Source organism: Amborella trichopoda, chromosome 12, assembly GCF_054954075.1.
Source record: "Amborella trichopoda isolate Santa Cruz 75 chromosome 12, AtrichopodaSantaCruz75HAP2 v2.0, whole genome shotgun sequence".
Lineage (NCBI taxonomy): Eukaryota > Viridiplantae > Streptophyta > Magnoliopsida > Amborellales > Amborellaceae > Amborella > Amborella trichopoda.
The window spans coordinates 42,023,570-42,045,141 of record NC_142347.1 but is presented as its reverse complement, the minus strand read 5'-3'; the positions used below and the strand labels follow the sequence as shown (position 1 = coordinate 42,045,141).

At 35.9% G+C, this 21,572-nt stretch overlaps 1 protein-coding gene across 4 annotated transcripts; it reads right to left on the bottom strand.

Moving 5' to 3' along the window:
* Nucleotides 1–3,606: 3,606 nt before the first annotated feature.
* UBP23 (ubiquitin-specific protease 23) lies at nucleotides 3,607–20,336 on the bottom strand. 4 transcript variants are annotated; one of them, XR_016046552.1, is made up of 11 exons: nucleotides 19,921–20,336; nucleotides 19,588–19,702; nucleotides 17,254–17,364; nucleotides 16,713–16,885; nucleotides 16,160–16,486; nucleotides 15,405–15,530; nucleotides 13,660–14,913; nucleotides 5,286–7,350; nucleotides 4,685–5,189; nucleotides 4,515–4,608; nucleotides 3,607–4,191 (listed from the first exon to the last, which is right to left on the bottom strand). XR_016046552.1 is itself a non-coding variant. In XM_020675186.2 (11 exons), exons 1-11 carry the CDS (start codon nucleotides 20,227–20,229, stop codon nucleotides 4,026–4,028), a joined length of 3,246 nt encoding a protein of 1,081 aa, XP_020530845.1. In that variant the 5' UTR covers nucleotides 20,230–20,336; the 3' UTR covers nucleotides 3,607–4,025. The 4 variants fall into 4 exon arrangements, 2 of the variants coding, with proteins under 2 accessions (XP_020530845.1, XP_006857223.1); XR_016046551.1 differs by having other exon boundaries at nucleotides 5,299–7,350; XM_020675186.2 differs by having other exon boundaries at nucleotides 7,285–7,350.
* Between the last annotated feature and the right edge of the window lie 1,236 nt (nucleotides 20,337–21,572).

Here is a 21,572-nt window from a genome sequence, read left to right as displayed (position 1 = left end):
GTCGGTTTGGATTTGCGGATCTACAGTTTGGATCGGCAATCTAGCGCGGGTGAATTGGCAGGTAAACATATAAAAAAAGAACAAAAAAAAATTGTGTGGCCCAATAGGCTAGTTCTCTGACTGAACCAGTCATATCTATGACTGGTTCTGTCAAAAATCAACATTTTTTAAAAGCCTCTTGGAACAATGAGATTCTAGCAAAGAGACTTGCCTGTGATACAGAAATAGAACTTACCTATTTGGATATTCTTTTTGTGCATATTGGATGGAGATAACTGTGCATGGAGACGCACTAGCTGAGGTGTATTGAAGTCCTCTTAAGTTTGACATACTTTGAAGCATATGCACCAGTCAGGGGGTTCACGAAGTCCTATTAACTATTACAAATTTTGAATTTTGAAGCTTTTTAGTAGTGTTTTATTGTTCATTCCTCTCATATTGATCTCTATCTAGATCGATTGGATCGATTGACAGTCCCAAAACATGCAAAATAGAATTAATTATTTAGTATATCATATAAAACGTAAAATTTATATTATTTGGCGTGAATGGCTTTGTTGGGACGACATTCTGGCTTTCTACATGACAGGGTTCAATCCTTCTGTGTATGCATAAACTTTAAACGATAAAATAGAGGAGAATAAAGCATTTAATATTTTTAATGTGATAAGAAACATATTTTTGAATATCTTAAGAAAATTTACCGCGACCTTGAGCTCAAGAACCGCCTAAGGCCTAACGCCACCATCAGACCTTTTTTGTCATGAAGAGTATATATTATATATTATCATAATAAATCGTTGATTCTGTCCTGAAATTGGTCATTGGACAACTCTCGATCTTGATTTCTGATCCGGATCGATGACTTTGAAATAATTTTTTTTGTAGAATTGGATAGAAGTTCAATTTAAGAAAACAAAGTTTATATAAAGTTGCAACTTTATTTGCAGCAGTAATGTTGCAACAATCTACATCGTTCGACTTTTTAGAGAATGTAGATTCAACATTATCTCTTTATATTGTTTTAACAGATGTATCAAATTTACACCGTCCAATTAAAATGAACGTTGCAAAGAAGTACAATATTAATTTTATATAAACCCCACCCAATTTTATAAGGGTGCAGTTTGCACGGATGCATCCGTAGGTATAGAGTTAAGGTGCACCTTCAAATTCTATCGTGATATATAATTTTGATGTAAAATGTTCTTAGGATTTTCTTAAAATCTATTTTTATATCTAATTATAAAATTTTAAATTTTAAAAATAGTTAAAATCAAGTAGATCTATAAACATACGAAAATCTTGAAAATTGACGGTGTAGATAATATGTTGTAAAATGCACTATTTCTAAGACTTAAAATCTTTTTATTTTTCATAGTCATACATCTCGATGTTGAGATGATCAATCAAAGAGTTTTTCAACATTAAAACTACCTTTCCTATGGATTTTTTAGGGACATCCGTAGTTCTACATTATAAAGTAGCATCCTTATATAAACTTTTTCCATTTTATAAACGAAGGGAAAACGACACATATACTGTTTGGGAGTTGTCCAAGTACTTAAGCTATAGAAAGAAGCTCTCCTTTATACATGTTTGCATTTAGATGACGCATCCCGGTTTCTCAACATTAGAATTAGCAATCATTAAAAAACTTACAAACGGATTAAGGTGGGCTGTAATTTACGTATATTTATTGCTCTTGTTTGCTAGGTTGGTCCCGCATTTAAGGGCTGACAATGACGGGTCAGCCCCGGCTTGAGAACGGCTCAAACCTTTAAAGAGCTAGTCTAGTCTAGGCTTGGCATGGCCTGCAGCAGGCATAGGGTCCTAGCTTTGGCTCTTGGGACAGTTCAGCCTAGTAGAAATTTAGGGTAAAAAAGAAGGATAAAAATAACCATGGCAAAGACCCTAGCCCAGAGCCAGCCCGGCCGGACACTTTGGTTGTGGTTTCTGGCACAGGCCTAGGCCTAGGCTTGGCCTTGTTATTATATTTTTAGCTCGAGCCCAAGTTTTTTAGGTCGCACCGACCAGGTCAAGCCAGGCCCATTACAAGCCCTATTTAGGGCCACTATCAAAGGTCATGCGGCATGAGATTTTCTTGCTCGGCTGGGCCAAGACGAGGCCTGTGCTTTTGGTGAGGTTAGGTGCATCAGCTGACCACCCATTTTCGTCCGTCTGTCCTCCAAAATCCAAGATAGGGATGGATTTTGGATCCAAAATTTTAGGGGAAGATGCATGGACATCATAGATATGAAATGATAAATAAAATTTAAAATTTTGAAGTGGTACTTTTTTGCTCCAATTTGCACCATTTTTGAAGCTGTTAAAAGATGGATCGAAAGCATAACTAAATTTCCATTTACTTAAGTTTTGTGTTACATTCTAAATCAACGAAAAATCTAGGTGGACTCCATGGCAACTCCTGCAACATTTTTTTCCTTTTTTTTCTTTGAACAACCTCAGGCACGAATGTCATGGGAAACAGTGGGAATTGTAACATGATGCTCTAGTTGCAGACATTCAGTTACCTACTTGCGGGATTGGTTGTACCACTTGTCGAAAGCATACTGATCAAGGACTCGGACATTCCATGGTTCGAAGGGCTAAGATCCTTGATTGCAATCGAGCTAGTATCAGTGGAGATCGACAGTCGGGTTGTGAAAGATGGGGGTGTAGAAATGTTGATTTGCCATTACAAGGGGCTCTCTTCCTACATCTGTGCGTTACTATGGTCCAGCTCTAAATGAAAGCCCGTTTGGCTAGGCCTTGATTTGCCTTCTGCTGAGACCTATTCGGAGAGGCATTTTGTCGAACAATTTTAATGCAGTCACAATGAGCATGAATTGTTACCCATTTGCTCATGGATCGTCACAGGGTTGACAATAAGTTTCTGCACCTGTCTCTAATAAGATTGGTGCCATGCATGAACCTGTCTCTAATAAGCTTGAAGGTCTCCCGTTGCCATGCATGAAGTGGGATGTTTGATGCAGTGACCCAAATCCTCTGTTCTTTGTTTTTGAGTCTCAAATCCTCTGTTTCTTAAGCACTCCAATATGTGATTACCAAAGAGCTGGGCAGAATTGAAGACTAGGTGGGTTGGTGAGTCTCCTGGGAATAGGGCTGCAACTGGTTAAGTGCTCGCCACATGTTTGCTTAATGATGGTCCATGTTGTTGTACCATATTGAATGAAAGCACAACTTTGATGCATAGCAAGTGATCTACTTCTCAAAATTCATTTTTCATGTAGGTTTTGCCTTGTGGTACTGTTTCCTTCAGTTTACCATTTCGCCATCGTATTTGAGTTTGGAGTGCTCTTTTCTCCGATTCATAAAAATTATGAAAAGATAAAAGAAAAATAAAAAAGCTCTTTGTTAATAAAAAAGTTGTATAATCTTAAAAAAGTTGTATAATATTTCCATGTTTATTTGAGTATTCAATGTTTAAATCATATCAACAGTCTTTGGTAAATTGGAGAGATCAGGGCCAATTCCCGATTTTGGGAAGCAATCAAGCCGATCATCCTGCCATTCCGATCCGGATCAGCGAACTTCAAAACCCTGCTGAAAAGCATGCCGTTCAACAAAGACTGAAGCAAGTAGTGAACCATAACTAGAAGTAAAATTTCTGGTCCAAACCAGCAAAGCAAGCTCAGTGTTTCGTAAACCATACACCATAATACCAATAAAAAACTTAGCACTGCCCCAGTACACACTGAATCAGCGTTTTTAACTTTTAATAGGGCCTACATGCTGATAAACATTGCCATAAAATGCAGCAAATGCAATAAATAATATATCAAATGTCTCCATGGACCTGCAAAATTGATACACAACCCATTATTCTAAGACCACCTTACTGTTACACTCTTCCGACCACCTTAAGTGAAACCCACCACACAGATCACAGGATAGTCGACCGATAACAAATTCGGACCCTCCCTTACCGGCGACTGAGCTATTCACCAAGCTTTTTGTTGCTTAAGAGGGACAAATCGTGTCAATTCATGCCTTTCGTAGTTTCATATCCTCATAGGCTGGTTCCCGGATCGGTTCCTTCTCAATTTGGTTGGCTTTGGCTGTGTTTTCTTTGTATACAAATCTTGGAATGGATTGGCACCATTCTCTCCCAGTCCGAGTTCCCGATTCCTAAGCTTTTTCCTCTTACCACGATCATATTCCTCGTCCCTAAATAAGCCCAAACATTAGAAAGGCTCTCACGGAAATAAGTTTTAATCGGTTTTTCTTCGCTCTTATTCTCTAAAGACGTTCATTTAACAGTTCATAGAAGCTCAATGGAGATAAACGTATAGTAACTTAGTGTGCTACCCAAGTTCAAAACAACTCATAAGAGCACAATTTAGCACAAATTGGTTTCCTACCAATTAAGGTGAAAGTGCAGTCGTAGTAAATGTTAAGAACTTCAGAAAAATCAATATGAATTCAATTTAGCATAGATCTAAATTGACAAAGATCTTAGGCAAAGGTAAAATGATGTTTTATGTTCTTACCATTCATCCAGTATATAACCAATGCCAGTCTTCCGTGTTTCAATCACTCTATCGATCTCAGGGGACTCTGTTTCTACACCATCCCACCGGCCAACTACACATAGATTGAGGAAGTAAGTAAATATACAGAGAGAGAGAGAGAGAGAGAGAGAGAGAGAGAGAGAGCCCACCAGTGGTTTCTGAGAGTGCCGTTGCTAGCAAGGTGGTAGAAGAAGTCTGAACCAAGCCTCTCTTCTTTGAATTGTCTGTTTGCTCCATGGCCAGCATACCATTCTTCTGATGCAATCTCTCTACTCCCCCGTCTTTCACCTTCACATGCTTATCATTTGAAGATTTTGCATCATTCACTACGCCAAGACCTCTCTTTTGTTTCATTCCATTATGGCATGATCCATTTGCACTGTTTGGTGGCCCTCTCTCATCTCTCTCAGCAGCGTTCATGCAAGTCTCCCTCCTTTCATCATCACCCACAAAGTCATCCTGAGTGGAGCTCTTGATATCTTTCTTGAGCCTCTTAGTTTTTTTACGTGACTTTTTCTTATGAGGTCTTAAAGATGCAAGGAATAAGCTCTTAGACGTGCCCTTTATGATAGGATAGCTACTGCATTTCTTTCGCTTGAGCCCTTCCTTGCCGGGACTGTTACTCTTGGTTTCAAAGCAAGTGCTGGATGACCCCTGAAACACAAAAAAAAATAAAAATAAAACAACAGATCAATTAAAAACAAAATATCAAGCACTAAAATATTGCCCATAAAAGGAAAGGTCAATTACTACTATATATTACTCATGCCTCCCAACTGAAACTCATAAGCCTGCCCATGTCTTCTTGCCAGCAAAATTGACTTTTGCTTTCAAAATCCTCAATTTTCTTTATGAGTGCAAAAAGCGGTATAATGAATCCCATCTTACCAAACTTTATATACAGCGGGAACTAAGATTCAAAAGCAACCAAATACCATTATGCATGCATGCACAGATATCACCAAGGGTCAATTTTCTCCTGTGAAATGACACAGCCTTAATCACCAAGTCCCAAGTGTTGACTAGGTCCAAATTTGCAAGCAAAGGTGGGCATAATGTACAGCAAGCCACGTCTAATTACTCCACACGCCATTAGACAGTGCCTTTTCATGAGTAATGCACCAGAAGTCCCCCATGGTCCTGGCTTTTGTCAGTGATGCACCACAAGCCACAAGCAACCAAATAGCACTATTCATTTGTGAGTATGGCTTTCACTTACCCCGGGTATATAAAAGTTACACTGAGTGGCCATGCTAGCCATTATCACAGGGCCCTTATACAACCACCATAAAAATCTATCATCTTATAGTACCCACACATGGGGGCTTGATTAAACCTTGCTAGAAAGCAAGGTTATATAAAAGCAACCAACCAACGCAACAACAGCCACTATCACAGGGTTCCTCTAGAACCACCATAAAAAACTTTTCCTCTTATAGTACCCAGCCATGGGGGCTAGATTCGGCCTGGCTACAAAGCAAGGTTATATAAAAGCAATCAACCAACACAACAAGGCACAAAGTTCATATGGGAAGGGCCATGCCCACTTCGTTTTTAGGTTTATTCGTGATCACGAACACCCAAGTAATCCATAATAAATTCCTTTCACTGGAACCAGGTTGAAGTTCTTAACTGTACGCGACTGCAGCCTGGCCACATGGCCTTTCAGTTTCACTCTCCTGCAAGATCTCTGGCCACAGGTTCCAACCACCCATGCTTGGCAGCACAGCCACACAAGCATATGGTTACAAAGTTACAACTACTGTTGTAGGTATCAACTTAAAGGTTGATTGGCCAAGGCCTAAAGTTTTGAGGATTTGGATCACCTTCGTCATTAAGTTCCTCATGCATAGAGGAGGGAAGTGAGAGAAACACCTATTTGAGCCCGCCCAACCAGCAAGTGCCTGTACAGTTCCTTGAAACCCCTCGAAGTTTTGATGCCACAAGGCCTCTCTCCAACAAGCCAAGATGGTGATTAAGTTTAAGGCCATCGGTTACAGGAAGTTCATCTCATACATGGCTTCTAAAAGCCTGTTTCCCTAACGTAGGAACTTGGCCCACAGGTCTAATCTTATACAAGAAGGTAACAAAGGACCCAAGCTACTAAAAGAATGAGGCCGTTTACAATTGTTGAAACCAATGAAGGGATTAGTCACTGCGAAGCCTTCATTGGTATTAACAACTGCAAACCCTCAAAAAGGCTATTTTTTGAGTCGGTTAGCTGGGCACAAACCCAACACCTCATGGTCACAACAAGCGCTTTCGAATTGAACAATGGGCTTGAACCCCTGAACCTCACAATCATTCACCAGCTTGGTCAAGCATTAACTCCCACTACAGAGCACTAGCAACCACTCCTGTAGTCCGCCAATGTTCATCATGTGGCCGCCCATGCCCCATGCACATCCACCCTGCAGTCATGTAAACCCTTCCCCATTCATTGCCTTTTGAAAAATGGCTCAGGTAACGACAGCATAACCATCAGATGGTCAATGTGTAGCATACATTGAGGCCTGGCATCGAATAATTGGACACTACCTTAAGGAAACCATAGCACGATCAATGTGTTTCATACACACTGAGGGGTGGCATCCACCAATTGGAGTGATACCGCGAAAATAGGGAATGGAAAGAAACCAGAAAACATTCACCGGTGAAAGAAGCCAACAGAAAAACTAGCTAGAAACCAAATGAGGTTGGACCGACCCCACCCGATTCCTTCTTGCTTTCTCGCTAACAAAAACTCCACCTTGGATTGCGTCTTGGTAAGTTTTACTCGGAATTTCTTATTCTCCGTTTTTCCCCACTTTTTTCCCTGCAATCAAGGAGGAATATGTATGTGCAAGTTGGAACAGATACAAACAGTTCATAATAGAAAAGGATCTTGAACACGCAAAACTTTCTTGGTTCAAGACCCCTTGGCTTAAAAGGGCAAGCCAGGCTGAACTCGGAATGTCTAAAAAGGTGTCTTTTTACGGGTCTAAGAAAGAAACACTTTTCCAGCTGAAACTACAATTTAAAAGAAATTCAAACAATATATTCTCATCAGAATTTTAAATATAGGTTTATTAATTTTCATTGTTATTAAGTTCATTTCTTTTCTTTTTTTGACAAGGTTACATAGGAATGGAATTTGAGACGAAGTGCTATAAAAACCCAGCTGCTACCATCATGACCCAAGCCTGATTCCTAGTTCATTTCATATATTGTAAATTATGCATGAAACATGATATATATATATATATATATATATATATATATATATATATATATATATATATATATATATATATATATATACTATTTACCTTTTGTACAAGGAAGTCACAATCATTTTTGTCCTTTAGATTTCAAAATCGGTGGTTGTAAGAGTGTCATTGATTAGACACAAAGTTCCAAAAAAAAAAACATTCTCAGATTTCGTGACTCATCCCAAACCATCCAATTTGACATCTAATGAATGGGAATGGTTGTGATCTTCTTGTACAAAAGGTTAATGGTCTCTTTGTAGATAATCCCTATATATATATATATATATATATATAGAAAAAAAACTGAGATTAGCCCACTAGCTCATATGAACATATGAGCCCAACGACCCAGATTGAATCTGGGCTAATCTGAAGATCACGAATGTCCGGTAGTGTTTGAATTTTTTTTTTTTTTCTACAAATCCAAATCACTTAAAATTTTAGGCGTGTGTTTATCAAAAATAGGTGAATCTTCAAAAAATATCAAAAAATATTTTACATGAAATAAATTGACCAAATACCCCTGAAATGTTTCCGGGGGGGGGGGGTATTTTGGTCATTTTATTTTTTGAAAATAATTTTTTTATATTTTTATTAGGTGTGCCTTGATGAGGAGAACACACACCTAAAATTTAAGTGATTTGGATTTGTAGAAAAATAAATAAAATTCAAGAAGTACCGGACATCCGTGATCCTCAGATCGACCCAGATTCAATCTGGGCCGTTGGGCTCATATGTTCCTATGAGCTAATCCCAGCTTTTTCCATCTATATATATATATATATATATAATGATTTCATGCAACGGTTGTATGGTAGTATAATGCAACCATCTTCAAAAACCATGTTAGAGACATTTGTTTGACACGAATTTTTAAATGTACACTCTTTTCATTTTGAAGAACAATCACAAGCCCAATTCATATAAGCCGTCCATTTTATTGAAATGGTTAGATAAAGGCCTTAGAAGTTATTCCCAAAATTTTTATATAGCGTTATCATCATTAGATTAATAATGCTAAAAAAGAAAAAATAATTTTGAATTTGTTAAGGCCTAGATCTTGAAATTCACCAAATGAATGGTCGAGATTCATTGTTGATGGGTACTAATTTTTATCATATCTAGGATGCAAATTGAATTTTTTTCTTCGTAGGATTGATTATGAGGATGAAGAGAATGTGTGCAAAATTTGGGGTCATACAAATGCCCAAAATATGGTTTTCTAGAAGTGTGATTGCATTATACTATTATACAACCGTTGCATTAGATTATTTCCCATATATATATATATATATATATATATATATATATGGGCAATGATTTCATGTAACCATTGTATAGTAATATGATGCAATAACCTTAAAAACCATCTTATGGCCATTTGTTTGATCCGAATTTTCAAATATACACTCTTTTCATTCTAGCGAACAATCACAAAAAAAAGAAACAATTGAAAACACAACCAAGAAAGTATTTTTTTAGCCCAATTAACATAGGCCGTTTATTTTGGTGAGATGCTTAGATCTAAGCCTTAGAAGGATTTTTTCATTTCAAATTTCTTTGGATGGCTTTATTATCATTAGATGAACAATGTTAAAAAAGAAAAAAATGATTTTGAGTTTATAAAGTCTAAGATCTGGAAATTAACAAAATGAATGGTCTAGATTCGTTTATGGAGTGGACTCATTTTGACCATATCTAGGGTTCAAATTGAAAATTTTTTGGGGGGCATTGACTCTTGAGATGAAGAGATTGTGTGTGCAGAATTTAGGGTCATATAAATACCACAAACATGGTTTTCTAGAAGTGTCGTTGCATTATACTATAATACAACCGTTGCATTGGATCGTTGCTCTATATATATATATATGGGTTTGTCTAGAGTTAACAACCCCTCAAAATACAAAGGTTAATGTTAGAAGGGGTTGTGATGTGTGTATTTATCAAAAAAATCATTACTTTTGTTTAAAAATTATTTTAATAAGTAAAATTAACTATTAAGCAAAGGCAAATTTGAAATTTTTACCAAAGTACAATGGCATTTTGGAAGTTAGTGTCCTGGAACTTTATTTATAAAGGGCCCATGTCCTTTAGCAAAATTTTCAACTTTACCCCTTATGGAGATAATAAAAGTACCCTTGTCTTGTAGTGATATTTACAAACTTACCCTTAATAATGAAGATATCACCAAAAAGTAACTTTTTAAAAAAAATGCACTACAAAATTAATAAATCCACCCTTCACAACTCATTATATTCTTAACCTTTGTAATTTGAAAGGTTGTGAACTTTAGATTATCCCTATATATATATATATATATATATATATATATATATATATATATATATATATATATATATATATATATATATATATATATATATATATATATATATATATATAAGGTTTGTCTAGAGTTAACAACCCCTCAAAATACAAAGTTAGAAAGGGCTGTGATGGGTGTATTTATCAAAACAATCATTACTTTTTTATTAAAAATTATTTAAATAGGTAACTTTACCATCAAGCAAGGGCAAATTTGAAATTTTCAAAAAAAGTACAATGGCATTTGGTTAATGTCCTAGAATTTTATTTATAGAGTACCCTTGTCCTTTAATTAAAATTTCAACTTTACCCGTTATGGAGATGACAAAAGTACCCTTTGTAGTAATATTTACAAAATTGCCCCAATAAAATAACTTTTTTTAGAAAATAGACTACAAAATTAATAAATCCACCCTTCACAACTCTCTCTATCTTGAACCTTTGTAATTTGAAAGGTTGTGAAGTTTCGATTATCCTATATATATATATATATATATATATATGGAAAAGTCTTCCCAACACTTATAGGCGAAAATAAACAGTGATTTCGCCTACCCTCATCATCGTCCAAATTTCATCGCACGGTCACGATTGTCCGGTAGTGTTTCATTTTTTTTTTTTTTTACAAATCGGAATGATCTGAAATTTGGAGCGTGTGTACATCTTAATGAGGCCCACTTAATAAAATATAAAAATAATAATTCGTGAAAAAAAAATTGACCAAAATACCCCTAAAACTTTTCGTGGGTATTTTGTTCAATATTTTTCATGTAAAATATGTTTTTGATATTTTTCTTAGATTCGCATATTTTTTATGAAAACACGTTCCAAATTTTCAGATCACTCCTATTTGTAGAATAAAAATAAAAAATAAAATACTACCAAACAATCGTGACCGTATGATGAACTTTGGACAGTGATGACGGTAGGCGAAATCATTATTCATTTTCGCCTATAAGCGTTGTGTAGTATCTTCCTATAGTAATATGTGTAGGAAAATGATTTCATGCAACCGTTGTATAGTAATATGATGCAACAACCATAAAATACCATCTTATGGCCATTTGTTTGATCCAAGTTTTGAAATATACACTCTTTTCATTCTAATGAATAATCACAAAAAAAAAAAAAAAAATTTGAAAACACAACCTAGAAAGTATTTTTTTTAGCCCAATTAACATAAGCCATTCATTTTGGTGAGATGCTTAGATCTAGGGCTTAGAAGGTTTTTTCATTTCCAATTTTTTTGGATGGCTTTATTATCATTAGATGAACAATGCTAAAAAAGAAAAAAATGATTTTGAGTTTATAAAGGCCAAGATCTTGAAATTCACAATGAATGGTCTAGATTCGTTTTTGAAGGGGACTCATTTTGACCATATCTAGGATTCAAATTGATCTTTTTTTGGGGGGATTGATTATTGAGATGAAGAGAGTGTGTGCAAAATTTGGGGTCATACAAATACCACAAACATGGTTTTCTAGAAGTGTCATTGCATTATACTATCATACAACCGATGCATTGGATCATTATATATATATATATATATATATATATATATATATATATATATATATATATATATAGGGCAATGACTTCATGCAACCGTTGTATAGTAATATGATACAATAATCTTAAAAAACATCTTATGGCCATTTGTTTGATCCAAAATTTGAAATATACACTCTTTTCATTCTAATGAACAATTACAAAAAAAGAAAAAATTGAAAACGCAACCTAGAAAGTATTTTTTTAATCCAATTAACGTAGGTCGTTCATTTTGGTGAGATGCTTAGATCTAGGCCTTAGAAGGATTTTTTCATTTCCATTTTTTTTGGATGGCTTTATTATCAATAGATGAACAATGTTAAAAAAAGAAAAAAAATGATTTTGAGTTTATAAAGGCTAAGATCTTGAAACTCACAAAATGGTCTAGATTCATTTTTTAAGAGGACTCATTTTGACCATATCTAAGATTCAAATTGAACTTTCTTTTTGGGGCGGATTGATTATTGAGATGAAGAGAGTGTGTGTGCAAAATTTGAGGTCATACAAATACCACAAACACGGTTTTCTAGAAGTGTCATTGATTTTACTATGATACAACCGTTGCATTGGATCATTGCTCATATATATATATATATATATATATATATATATATATATATATATATATGGGGAATGATTTCATGCAACGGTTGTATAGTAATATAATGCAACCATCTTCAAAAACCATGTTAAAGACATTTGTTTGACACGAATTTTTAAATGTATACTCTTTTCATTCTAAAGAACAATCACAAAAAAGAAAATTTTGAAAAAAGGCCCTAGAAAGTGTTTTCCTAGCCCAATTAATATAACCCGTCCATTTTAGTGAGATTGTTAGATACAGGCGTCAGAAAGATTTTTTTATTCCCAAAATTTTTATATAGTGTTATCATCATTAGATTAACAACGTTAAAAAAGAAAAAAATGATTTTGAATTTGTTAAGGCTAAGATCTTGAAATTCACCAAATAGGTTATCAAGATTCATTGTTGGAGGGTACTAATTTTTACCAATATCTAGAGTGCAAATCGAATTTATGTTTTCGTAGGATTAATTATGAGGATGACGAGAATGTGTGCAAAATTTGGGGTAATGCCAAACACATGGTTATCTAGAGGTGTGGTTGGCATTATATTATTATACAACCGTTACATGAAATCATTCCCCTATATATATATATATATAGATATGGGATATTCTAAACTTCACAACCCTTCAAATTACAAAGGTTCAAGATAGAGGGAGTTGTGAAGGGTGGATTTATTAATCTTGTTGTCTATTTTTTTAAAAAAAATTACTTTTGCGGGCAAATTTGTAAATATTACTACAAGACAAAGGATAATTTTGTCATCTCCATAAGGGGTAAAATTGAAATTTTAACTAAATGACAAAGGCACTCTACAAATAAAGTTCAAGATACTAACTTCCAAACTGCCACTGTACAAGCTTCATATGACCCAAAACTATTATTATGTGTGCACATTGATTTATTATATTAGTTTCACTCGAATGAAGGAATGTTCTCTCTCTGTTAATATGTTACATATTATAACAAAGTTTGAATGAGTAAACTTAAATCGTTAACAAGTACGTCAGTGAAAACAACCAATATAAAAGATTGCTTGATAGATACATATTCAAGGAATGCTTTTTTCAGGGATACCTACCATGAGAATGCGTATTTGAAACAAACAAAAAGAAAGTCATAAAGAAGCATGATGGTGGAAAAGAAAGTCATAAAGAAGCATGATGGTGGAAATGACTAAAATGTGAGACTGCTTACTGCTTACTGATAAGACAACTCAAGATCATTGCAAGATTGATGAAAGCCTTTTCACCCAATGCATGAGATGAAACTTAGGACATTCTAGAAATTAGGAGGCATTCAAGGCAAACCAAGAGAAAAAAATTAGAAATTTCTCAAAATAGGTGAAATAGTAAAACTTCAAACAAAATGAGAGAAAAAACAGAAATCTTTCCTAAAGGAAATAAAGAAGCACCTGAGCCTGAATGGATCCATTTGCTGCAGGGCTGTTCTTAGAAGGCATGTGATGAGATCCATCTGATTCTGATAGCTGAGTTTCAGCAATACCATTTGCGACATCCAAATGAGGCCTTTTCAAAGTACCCATGTCTGGTTCCTTGACACTTACATGCTCATCGTTGGTCTTAGGCTGAAGGGACCCATTCTTTGTGGAGGTGTTGTTCTTAGACAAGGAATGATTGGATCCATCTGAGGTCAATGTCTCAGTTTTAGCCATACCATTGTCTAAATCCAGGCGAGGGCTTCTCAAAGTACACATGTCCTGCTCCTTGATACTTGCATGCTCAGATCTGGCCTGCGCTCGAAGTGAAACATTCTTTGCGGGAGTGTTGTTCTTAGATGATGAGTAATGGGATCCATCAGAAGCCAGTGTCTCAGTTTTAGCAATACCATTTTCTAATGCCAAGCGAGGGCTTCTCAAAGCATGAACATGTTGTTCCTTTTCACTTACAAGCTCAGTTTTTGCCTGAGTTCGAAGTGACCCATTCATTGTGGGAGTGGGAGTGTTGTTCTTGGAAGACATATGGGATTCATTTGAAGTCAAGGCCTGAGCTTTAGCGTCACCATTTGCTATTTCCAAGGAAAACCCTTTTGAAGTACGACCATTCGCTTCCTTGACACTTTTGGCTGGTTCACTCATATGAGAACCATCTCGGTGATTGCTATCGTTGTCATTGCCATTTTCTGCAGAGGCCCTAAATCTATTTCCTTCAATAGCACCCACCGTAGAAGAGGAGCCAGCATGGCAGTCAGGTCCATTCAGTTCAGCCATAATTGACAAATGTCCTGCAGTGAATTGGGTACTCTCCGTGTTGTCAATCCTTGTGCTTTCTCTTGCATTGGAATTTGCATTTGATGGAGAAATATGAAGCGGGTTCCTCTCCATTGCGCTTTCTAACCCATTTTCATTGCTACCAGACTTTAACCTTTCTTTTGCATCTGAATTCACTTTTGGCAAAGAAATATGAAGTAGGCTTTTCTCCATCGCACTTGCCAACCCATTTTCCTTGCTAGCAATCTTCATGCTTTCTTTTGCATTGGCATTTAATGAAGAAGCATGAAGTCCCTTTTTCTCCATTGCACTTGCTAAACCGTTTTCTCTATGAGTAGCATCCACTAGTTTTCTCTGGAGAGATCTTTTTCTATCAAGCACATAGAACAGCATGTATGCCTTCTGTTGCAACACAAACTTCTCGCTGACTTGATAGACCTACAAGTACATCAAGAACAGCTTTCTCTCAAAAAAAAGTACGTCAAGAACAGCCATGAAACCCTAAATATAGAAAAAGAATTTCACCTATAACAATAAATTAATATTTGCAGTCTGATAATAAGAGCAAATTTTGGAGTTCCTAGGATTGGTTGTCCTATACTTTGTCTCCTTCTCCTGGTAGTCCTAACAAAAAATTGATTCTCCTATGCTCACTATCCTTTTATACGTTTACGGACTCCCAAAATTAAAGCTTCTCTTCTACAGTTTAGAAAAAAGACCTTTACTTCTCTCAATATCAAAAACAGCTTCATAGTCTCTTTTTTGGCAATTTCAGTGGCAACCAACAGCACCCAAGAACTATGCCAATAGACTTGGGGGATACCATTTCAAAGCAAAGTTCCCTCCCCCCAATCTCCCTTCTCCTCCCCGCCCCTACCTCTTTATGTTCAACACTCATAGGGTAAGTACATCAAAGAGAGGTTTGGTACCCGATTATCATCGAGAGCATGCCATATGCCACTTGATGTGCGAATAAAGCAATAATAGTGACCTGAATGTGTGCTCCAACCGGCATGAACAAGAACACCATAAAGTGTGTATCTCAAATCTACATCCTGCCATGCAGATAAAATCGAACTAAATAAAAATTTACAAAAAAATTAAAGGACATGGATGGATAGATGGACAAACTCACAGATATTACTGATAACAGAATACTTATAAAAAAAACACAGTAAACTATTATCAAACGCATTATGAAAAATCTTATCACCACCTGATGAAATGACGGACAGTGATGGAATTAGTGAAACCCTCCAGAGCAAGAGAAAACCCCAATGGTCGGTCCCACTTTCTATTTATCAATGTTCATCATTCATCGAGAGGTAAGTACCCCAATAGACTCTGGTTTTCCACAGTCTATTGGAGTTAAACTATTGTATACTATCCTTAACAGAGAATACTTATGAACACAGGAAATTTAAATAACAGGGAATAAATATATGTGAAGGGAAATAATCATAGAGGAGGTCCTTCCATTTGGTATTGTTGGAGTTCCCTCTCCAACAGTCAGATTAGAAATTTGAACAGGGAGGACGTGGTTACTGGGTTGGGTTATTGTGGTATTTATTTTATTGGGGGTAAACACCATCCCAATAACCATCAAATTTCTGATCTGATGATTGGAGAGGGAAAAAGCATACATAAGAAAACAAAAGGGACCCCCGTAAAATCCTCCACTTACATATTGACCACTGACAAAGGGCTTTAGTTCCAAATTAGATCCAAACTGAACCATCTTGTCAATTTTCCCTCCCATCCCATCTGGACTGAACCGCTTCAGATGAATTGTGAGGACATAAGGTGCCTTGTGAATGGTAAGCTGCTTAAAAGCTCGAACCTTCTTATTGCAGCGGTCACATTGGTATTGTTTCTCTCCACCATCCAACTGCTCACGAGCTGTAAAATGTGCAAGGGCTTTCCGCACTGAATCTGCTTTCACTATTTCAAGGCTCAAATCCAAGAATGGATCAAATGTGTTTGACTCATGGGAACACTGTGTGCATTTGACCTGAAGCAAGAAGAATAACATCGTAAAGACAATGATAGTTCCATAGCACTGTGCATCAACTTAAATGACTATGGAAAACCATAGTCACCCGGTATTTGGGTCATCTCTCTCTCTCTCTCTCTCTCTCGCACGCATACACACTTTGTTGGATGGTGATGACCGCAATGTACTTGGATTAATGCATGCTTTCCTATGAATTGATAAGAAAAAGGAAAGAAAGGGTTACCTGACTCTGTAGACGCCCACCAAATATCTTGTGAACCAAGCTTTTCTCATAAGCACCAGGAGACTCGCTCAAAACACCAGATGGTAAGCAGCACTTATGCATGCATTCCATTAAGTTAACCATGTATTCATGTGCATCCTCCTGCCTTGAATTGCGAAAATTGCGAGATATGCCTATTCTCATAGTCAAGAATCTCAACTCATCGCATCTAGAGATCTGGATACTAACAGGCAGATAATGCATATAACAATTGGGATGATATACAAGAACCAATGAACAATGAAATGATGGATGATGATGGTGAGACAGTGGGACCTAAAATTGGGGTGTCCAATAGGTCCTACTCTCTCCTACATCATCCATAATTTATGGTCGTGACCCCAATGGACTACGTGGACTGTAGAATATTTATTACACTTCTTCATAAAAAATCACAAACACCCACACAACAAAAAGCATGGAAATGTAAAATCTGTCAATACACAATAATACAAAATAACATCCAAAATCAGCTGTAGTAATAAACACAGTAAAAGGATACACCGCAAATTTCTCACAAGATGATTAGGTGATAATATTTTCCCAGACGACCGTAGAGCACTCATAACATGATTTTGAATGGCACACATTGCACAGAACCCAGCCATATGACCTTCAAAACAGGAACAAGAACTGAAGTTAGACACAAGATCTGGGGTCTTGAAAAGCCTCCATTGAAGACATTCCAACTAGTTTAATAATTCAATAATGGATAACTCTAGCAATAAAAAACAATTTTGGAATAAACTGTGTGTGAAAATATATTTTCTTAAGAGAAAAGCTGGATTAAGTAAGAGAAAATAAATACCAATACCATTTAAAGAGATAATTGTTCATGAATACCTGATCAATAGACACTACATATCATTCATGTAGGTCACCAACCATAATACACAACTGTAATATTTTGAGATTGGTAAACTGTTAATCAAAGCTTGCAGGCCTTGTCCGTGCTGGTCCCCTCATATAAACAAAGACAAAACACAGGCATAACTTGCAAATACTTTTGCAGAGAGAATAAATAAAAGGAATCAAGAGACTTTAGGGACATATACAGATCATTTTTTTCTCCCTAAATGATTGAGGAGTTTTCTCTTCATGATATGAGAAGCAGAGAAAATTCAGATTTCCATGGAGAAGGATGAATATTTTTGAAAAGTAAGGTCCATAAAAGTCGGGTGGGACAACATGACAAGATCCAGAACAAATGAAAAACAGAATAATTGGATAATATAAAATCATTTAGTAGAGAGATTGGTGCTCAAGACAAGTAGCAATTAGGAAGGACATGAGCTATCCTCATTTGCAGCTTCTTTGTTTTAAAATTTTCACATTTCTGATCTTATAATCATTCTTCATACAATACTCTACCCTCACATTCTTGTACCAATGCTTCTGCTAATGGAACCATTAGGAAATTTGGCAGGAATGTTACAGTCAGTTAATCAACTTTGTCAACTTTGTAATTTTAGGTCTGTCAACTACTTTTGAGTTAATTGGTATAAGTATTTAAAATCAAACTACTATACATGTACATGTATATATGTGTGTATGTGTGTGTATACAAATGAAAAAGTGGTCTTGAGAAGGGATTAGTAAAAGGAACTATAAATTCCAAACGAATTACATTAGCATACATGGCTATTTATGACTTTGCCAAGAGTGCCAGAATGTAAGTAAAGGCTTGCACAGATGAAGTAAGACTTCCACGATTATATAAAAAACTTGGACTTAGTGGTCCTCCGGCTTATTACGCAGGAATTAGCGCTTCTCTATATCTTGTGTATTTAGGACATTGAGCATCATGAGTGTTACGAATCACCCCAATTCCTTGACCCAAATCAACTCATTAAAGAAATTAGCAATTCAGTCTCCACACAGCAAACTATGCTTCTACCAACAATCCAAACCAAAGATTACAAACTCAGTGAAAACTTCTTCCTATCACCTCCCTCGTCAATGCAAAGAAAAATGATCTTCTCAATTTTCATATTGCTGTTAATCGAGTACAATGGTCTTCACGGTTTTCATATTTCTGTTAATGCAAAGAACAATGGTCTTCCTCCTCAGATAAATGAATCCTTAAATCTCCATTTCCCACTCCAAAAAGTGTCAAACTCAAAGCCACACTTTCTGCCACCAGGGAACAGTGCCAAACATGAAATACGGATATTGGAATGCTGGTCTTTTTCAACTTGGTAAAAGAGAATGTACGCAGCATCATAAAAATAAGAAATTCTTCAGGACTACATCAACGGTCTACACTTTAACTCTCTAGACCATAAATCTAAATAACTTACAATAAATTCACATCCTAAAATTCCCAATAAATCCATTAATTCATTAACCTCCCAAGATACCATTTAACCATGCAAACATGGCCATTTGACAAATGGATTCCTTTGTTTAGAGCACTGCTCAGAGAATCAGAGCGTAATTCCAAAATCCTACAGATAAGAAAAATTAAGCTAAATAATGCCTTGCAAAACACTCAAGGAGGCTTGGGACCATTCTCTAAACAAGAGGCCTCACAAAACTATAAACCCTAAGTTTTCTACAATTAATTAAACCTAATCAATAGATTCCAGATAAAGGCACTTCCTTTTAACTAAAGAAACAGATCCATAGTTAAATGTGAGACTTTAATCAAAAGCTCTGGTTTATGTGATATGGATTCAACAATTCACCATTTCCAAACAAGCATTCTTCACTTCCAGTTGTCATAAATCAGAATATCAAATAATCAGACATCGAAGCTTTCCAAAAAGATAGAACACAACCAACAGAGCAGAAGCAAAAAGGCAAAAAGCAAGTGACATCAAAAGTTAAGACTCACAAGAAGATTTGTGCTTCCCACTCTGCAAATAAGCAGCTAATGGCTCCGTATAGGTCAGGCATTGAAGAACCGAATTAAGAAAGCAAGTGTTCCCCAGATTAGCCAAACCCGCACCCTGTTTATCAATAACCATAACATTCAACACTCCAAACCGGACACAACGACAATATAGCATAAAAAGAAGCACAAACCCAAACAAAGTCAACTTAACAAATGGATATAGAGAGAGAAATCTAACAAGAAGACATTAATAACACTAGCACCCATCAAAAGATTTCTCGAGAAATCTAACAAATTCAACCAAGATAACAAGAACCCATTAATAATACTCACAATCCGATGAAACCCAATTCCAAGATTGAGGTCCGGGTCCAAACTGAGCTCATGGTGGTCACTGTTTTCAAGCTTCTTCGCCACAGGAGGCACCATAGCCATGTTGGAAACAGGCTTCTGCTGCTCTACACTAGGATTGAGAATCTCCAAATGAAAATCGCCATTGGAGGAAACAGAATAAGCTTTTCTCGCGGGGTGAAACGCGATTCTTCTCTGAAAAAGAGGGTTTATACTAGAAGGCATTGAGAACCCATCGCCATGGCTGCTCTGGTGGGTCGATCCATCTCCATTGCTGATAAACCCAGCCATTAAAACGTGAAATTCACAATTATCAGAGAGGGTTTTCTCTTACTATCCGTGTTCAAGAATGCGCCGCCTTGAGTCGCACAGCCATAATCGGAACAGAAGAGCGCGACAGTGCGTAGAAAGAGAGAGGAAAAGAGGTAAACGTGTGCTTTTTATTGGTGTGAAGTGTGAACTTACATAAAACCCTATACCCACATGTTTGGGTTTAGGCCAATGGTTTAAAAAACGGGTCGGTGATCCGGATCGGGCTTCTAAAAAACAGATTCAGATCGGCGAATTGGCGATTCGGATCGAAAATCGGGTGAATCGTTCATAATAAAACTTAAAAAAAATTCGAAAAATTTATTAAAATTCATTATAAATATTATTTTTTAGGAATTCAATAAGAAATGAGGGTACTCCATTAAGAATTTTCATATTTTTGAATGAATATGCGAATATTGATATGTTCTTTCCCTGCATGAACCGCCATTCAGCATTTAATTTACATCACACAAAAGGATAAACATATAATTATCATGAAATAAGTATATTAACATACATGGACTACAATAAAGCATAAAATTAGTCTCATATGATCTAAAAATAAAATGATACACGACGTTATTGTTCTTCTTGGTCACGCTGGTGCCATTGATTGAATTCGTTAAACAATTCATTGATTTGATCTAAAAATGAATCATCGATATTAGCAGGCGTCTGACTATTCCTAAATCCCTGAGTGTTAGTGTTTTGTTGTGTTCCCAATCTAAAATCCCCGAAGATTGTCCATCCTTCATGCTCACCTGCACTGTCGTGCTCATCCCTACACTGTTGTTGTTAGGACTCGATATGTGAATAATATGGCTGGGATAGGGTGGCCTCAGAATCATCATCTCTCTCATTTTCTCTTTGAATAATATAGATTAAAAAAAAAATAACAAATTTTCAAAAAAATCGATCATGGATTAAAAAAAAAAATCACAAATTTTCAAAAAATTCTATCATGGATTACAAAAAAAAATTCGATCATGGATTAAAAAAAAAAATCACAAATTTTCAAAAAATTCTATCATGGATTACAAAAAAAAAATTGATCATGGATTAAAAAAAAAAAATCTCAAATTTTCAAAAAATTCAATCATGGATTACAAAAAATTCGATCATGGATTACATACAATTCGATCATGGATTACATAAAATTCGATCATGGATTACAAAAAAAAGACAAACAAAAAAAAACAAAAAATTCAATCGTGGATTACAAAAAAAGAAAAAAACAATTCGATCATGGATTACAAAAAATTCAATCATGGATTACAAAAAACTCTATCATGGGTTACAAAAAAAGCAAAAAACAAAAAATT

Coding starts and splice junctions, on each gene's coding strand:
- UBP23 (XM_020675186.2), bottom strand. CDS start 20,229: ATGGCTGGGTTTATCAGCAATGGAGATGGATCGACCCACCAGAGCAGC. Junction 17,365..19,587: donor TGGGAAGCACAAATCTTCTT/GTGAGTCTTAAC, acceptor CCTGTTTTGAAG/GTCATATGGCTGGGTTCTGT. Junction 7,351..13,659: donor ATGGATCCATTCAGGCTCAG/GTGCTTCTTTAT, acceptor CCTTGATTGCAG/GGAAAAAAGTGGGGAAAAAC.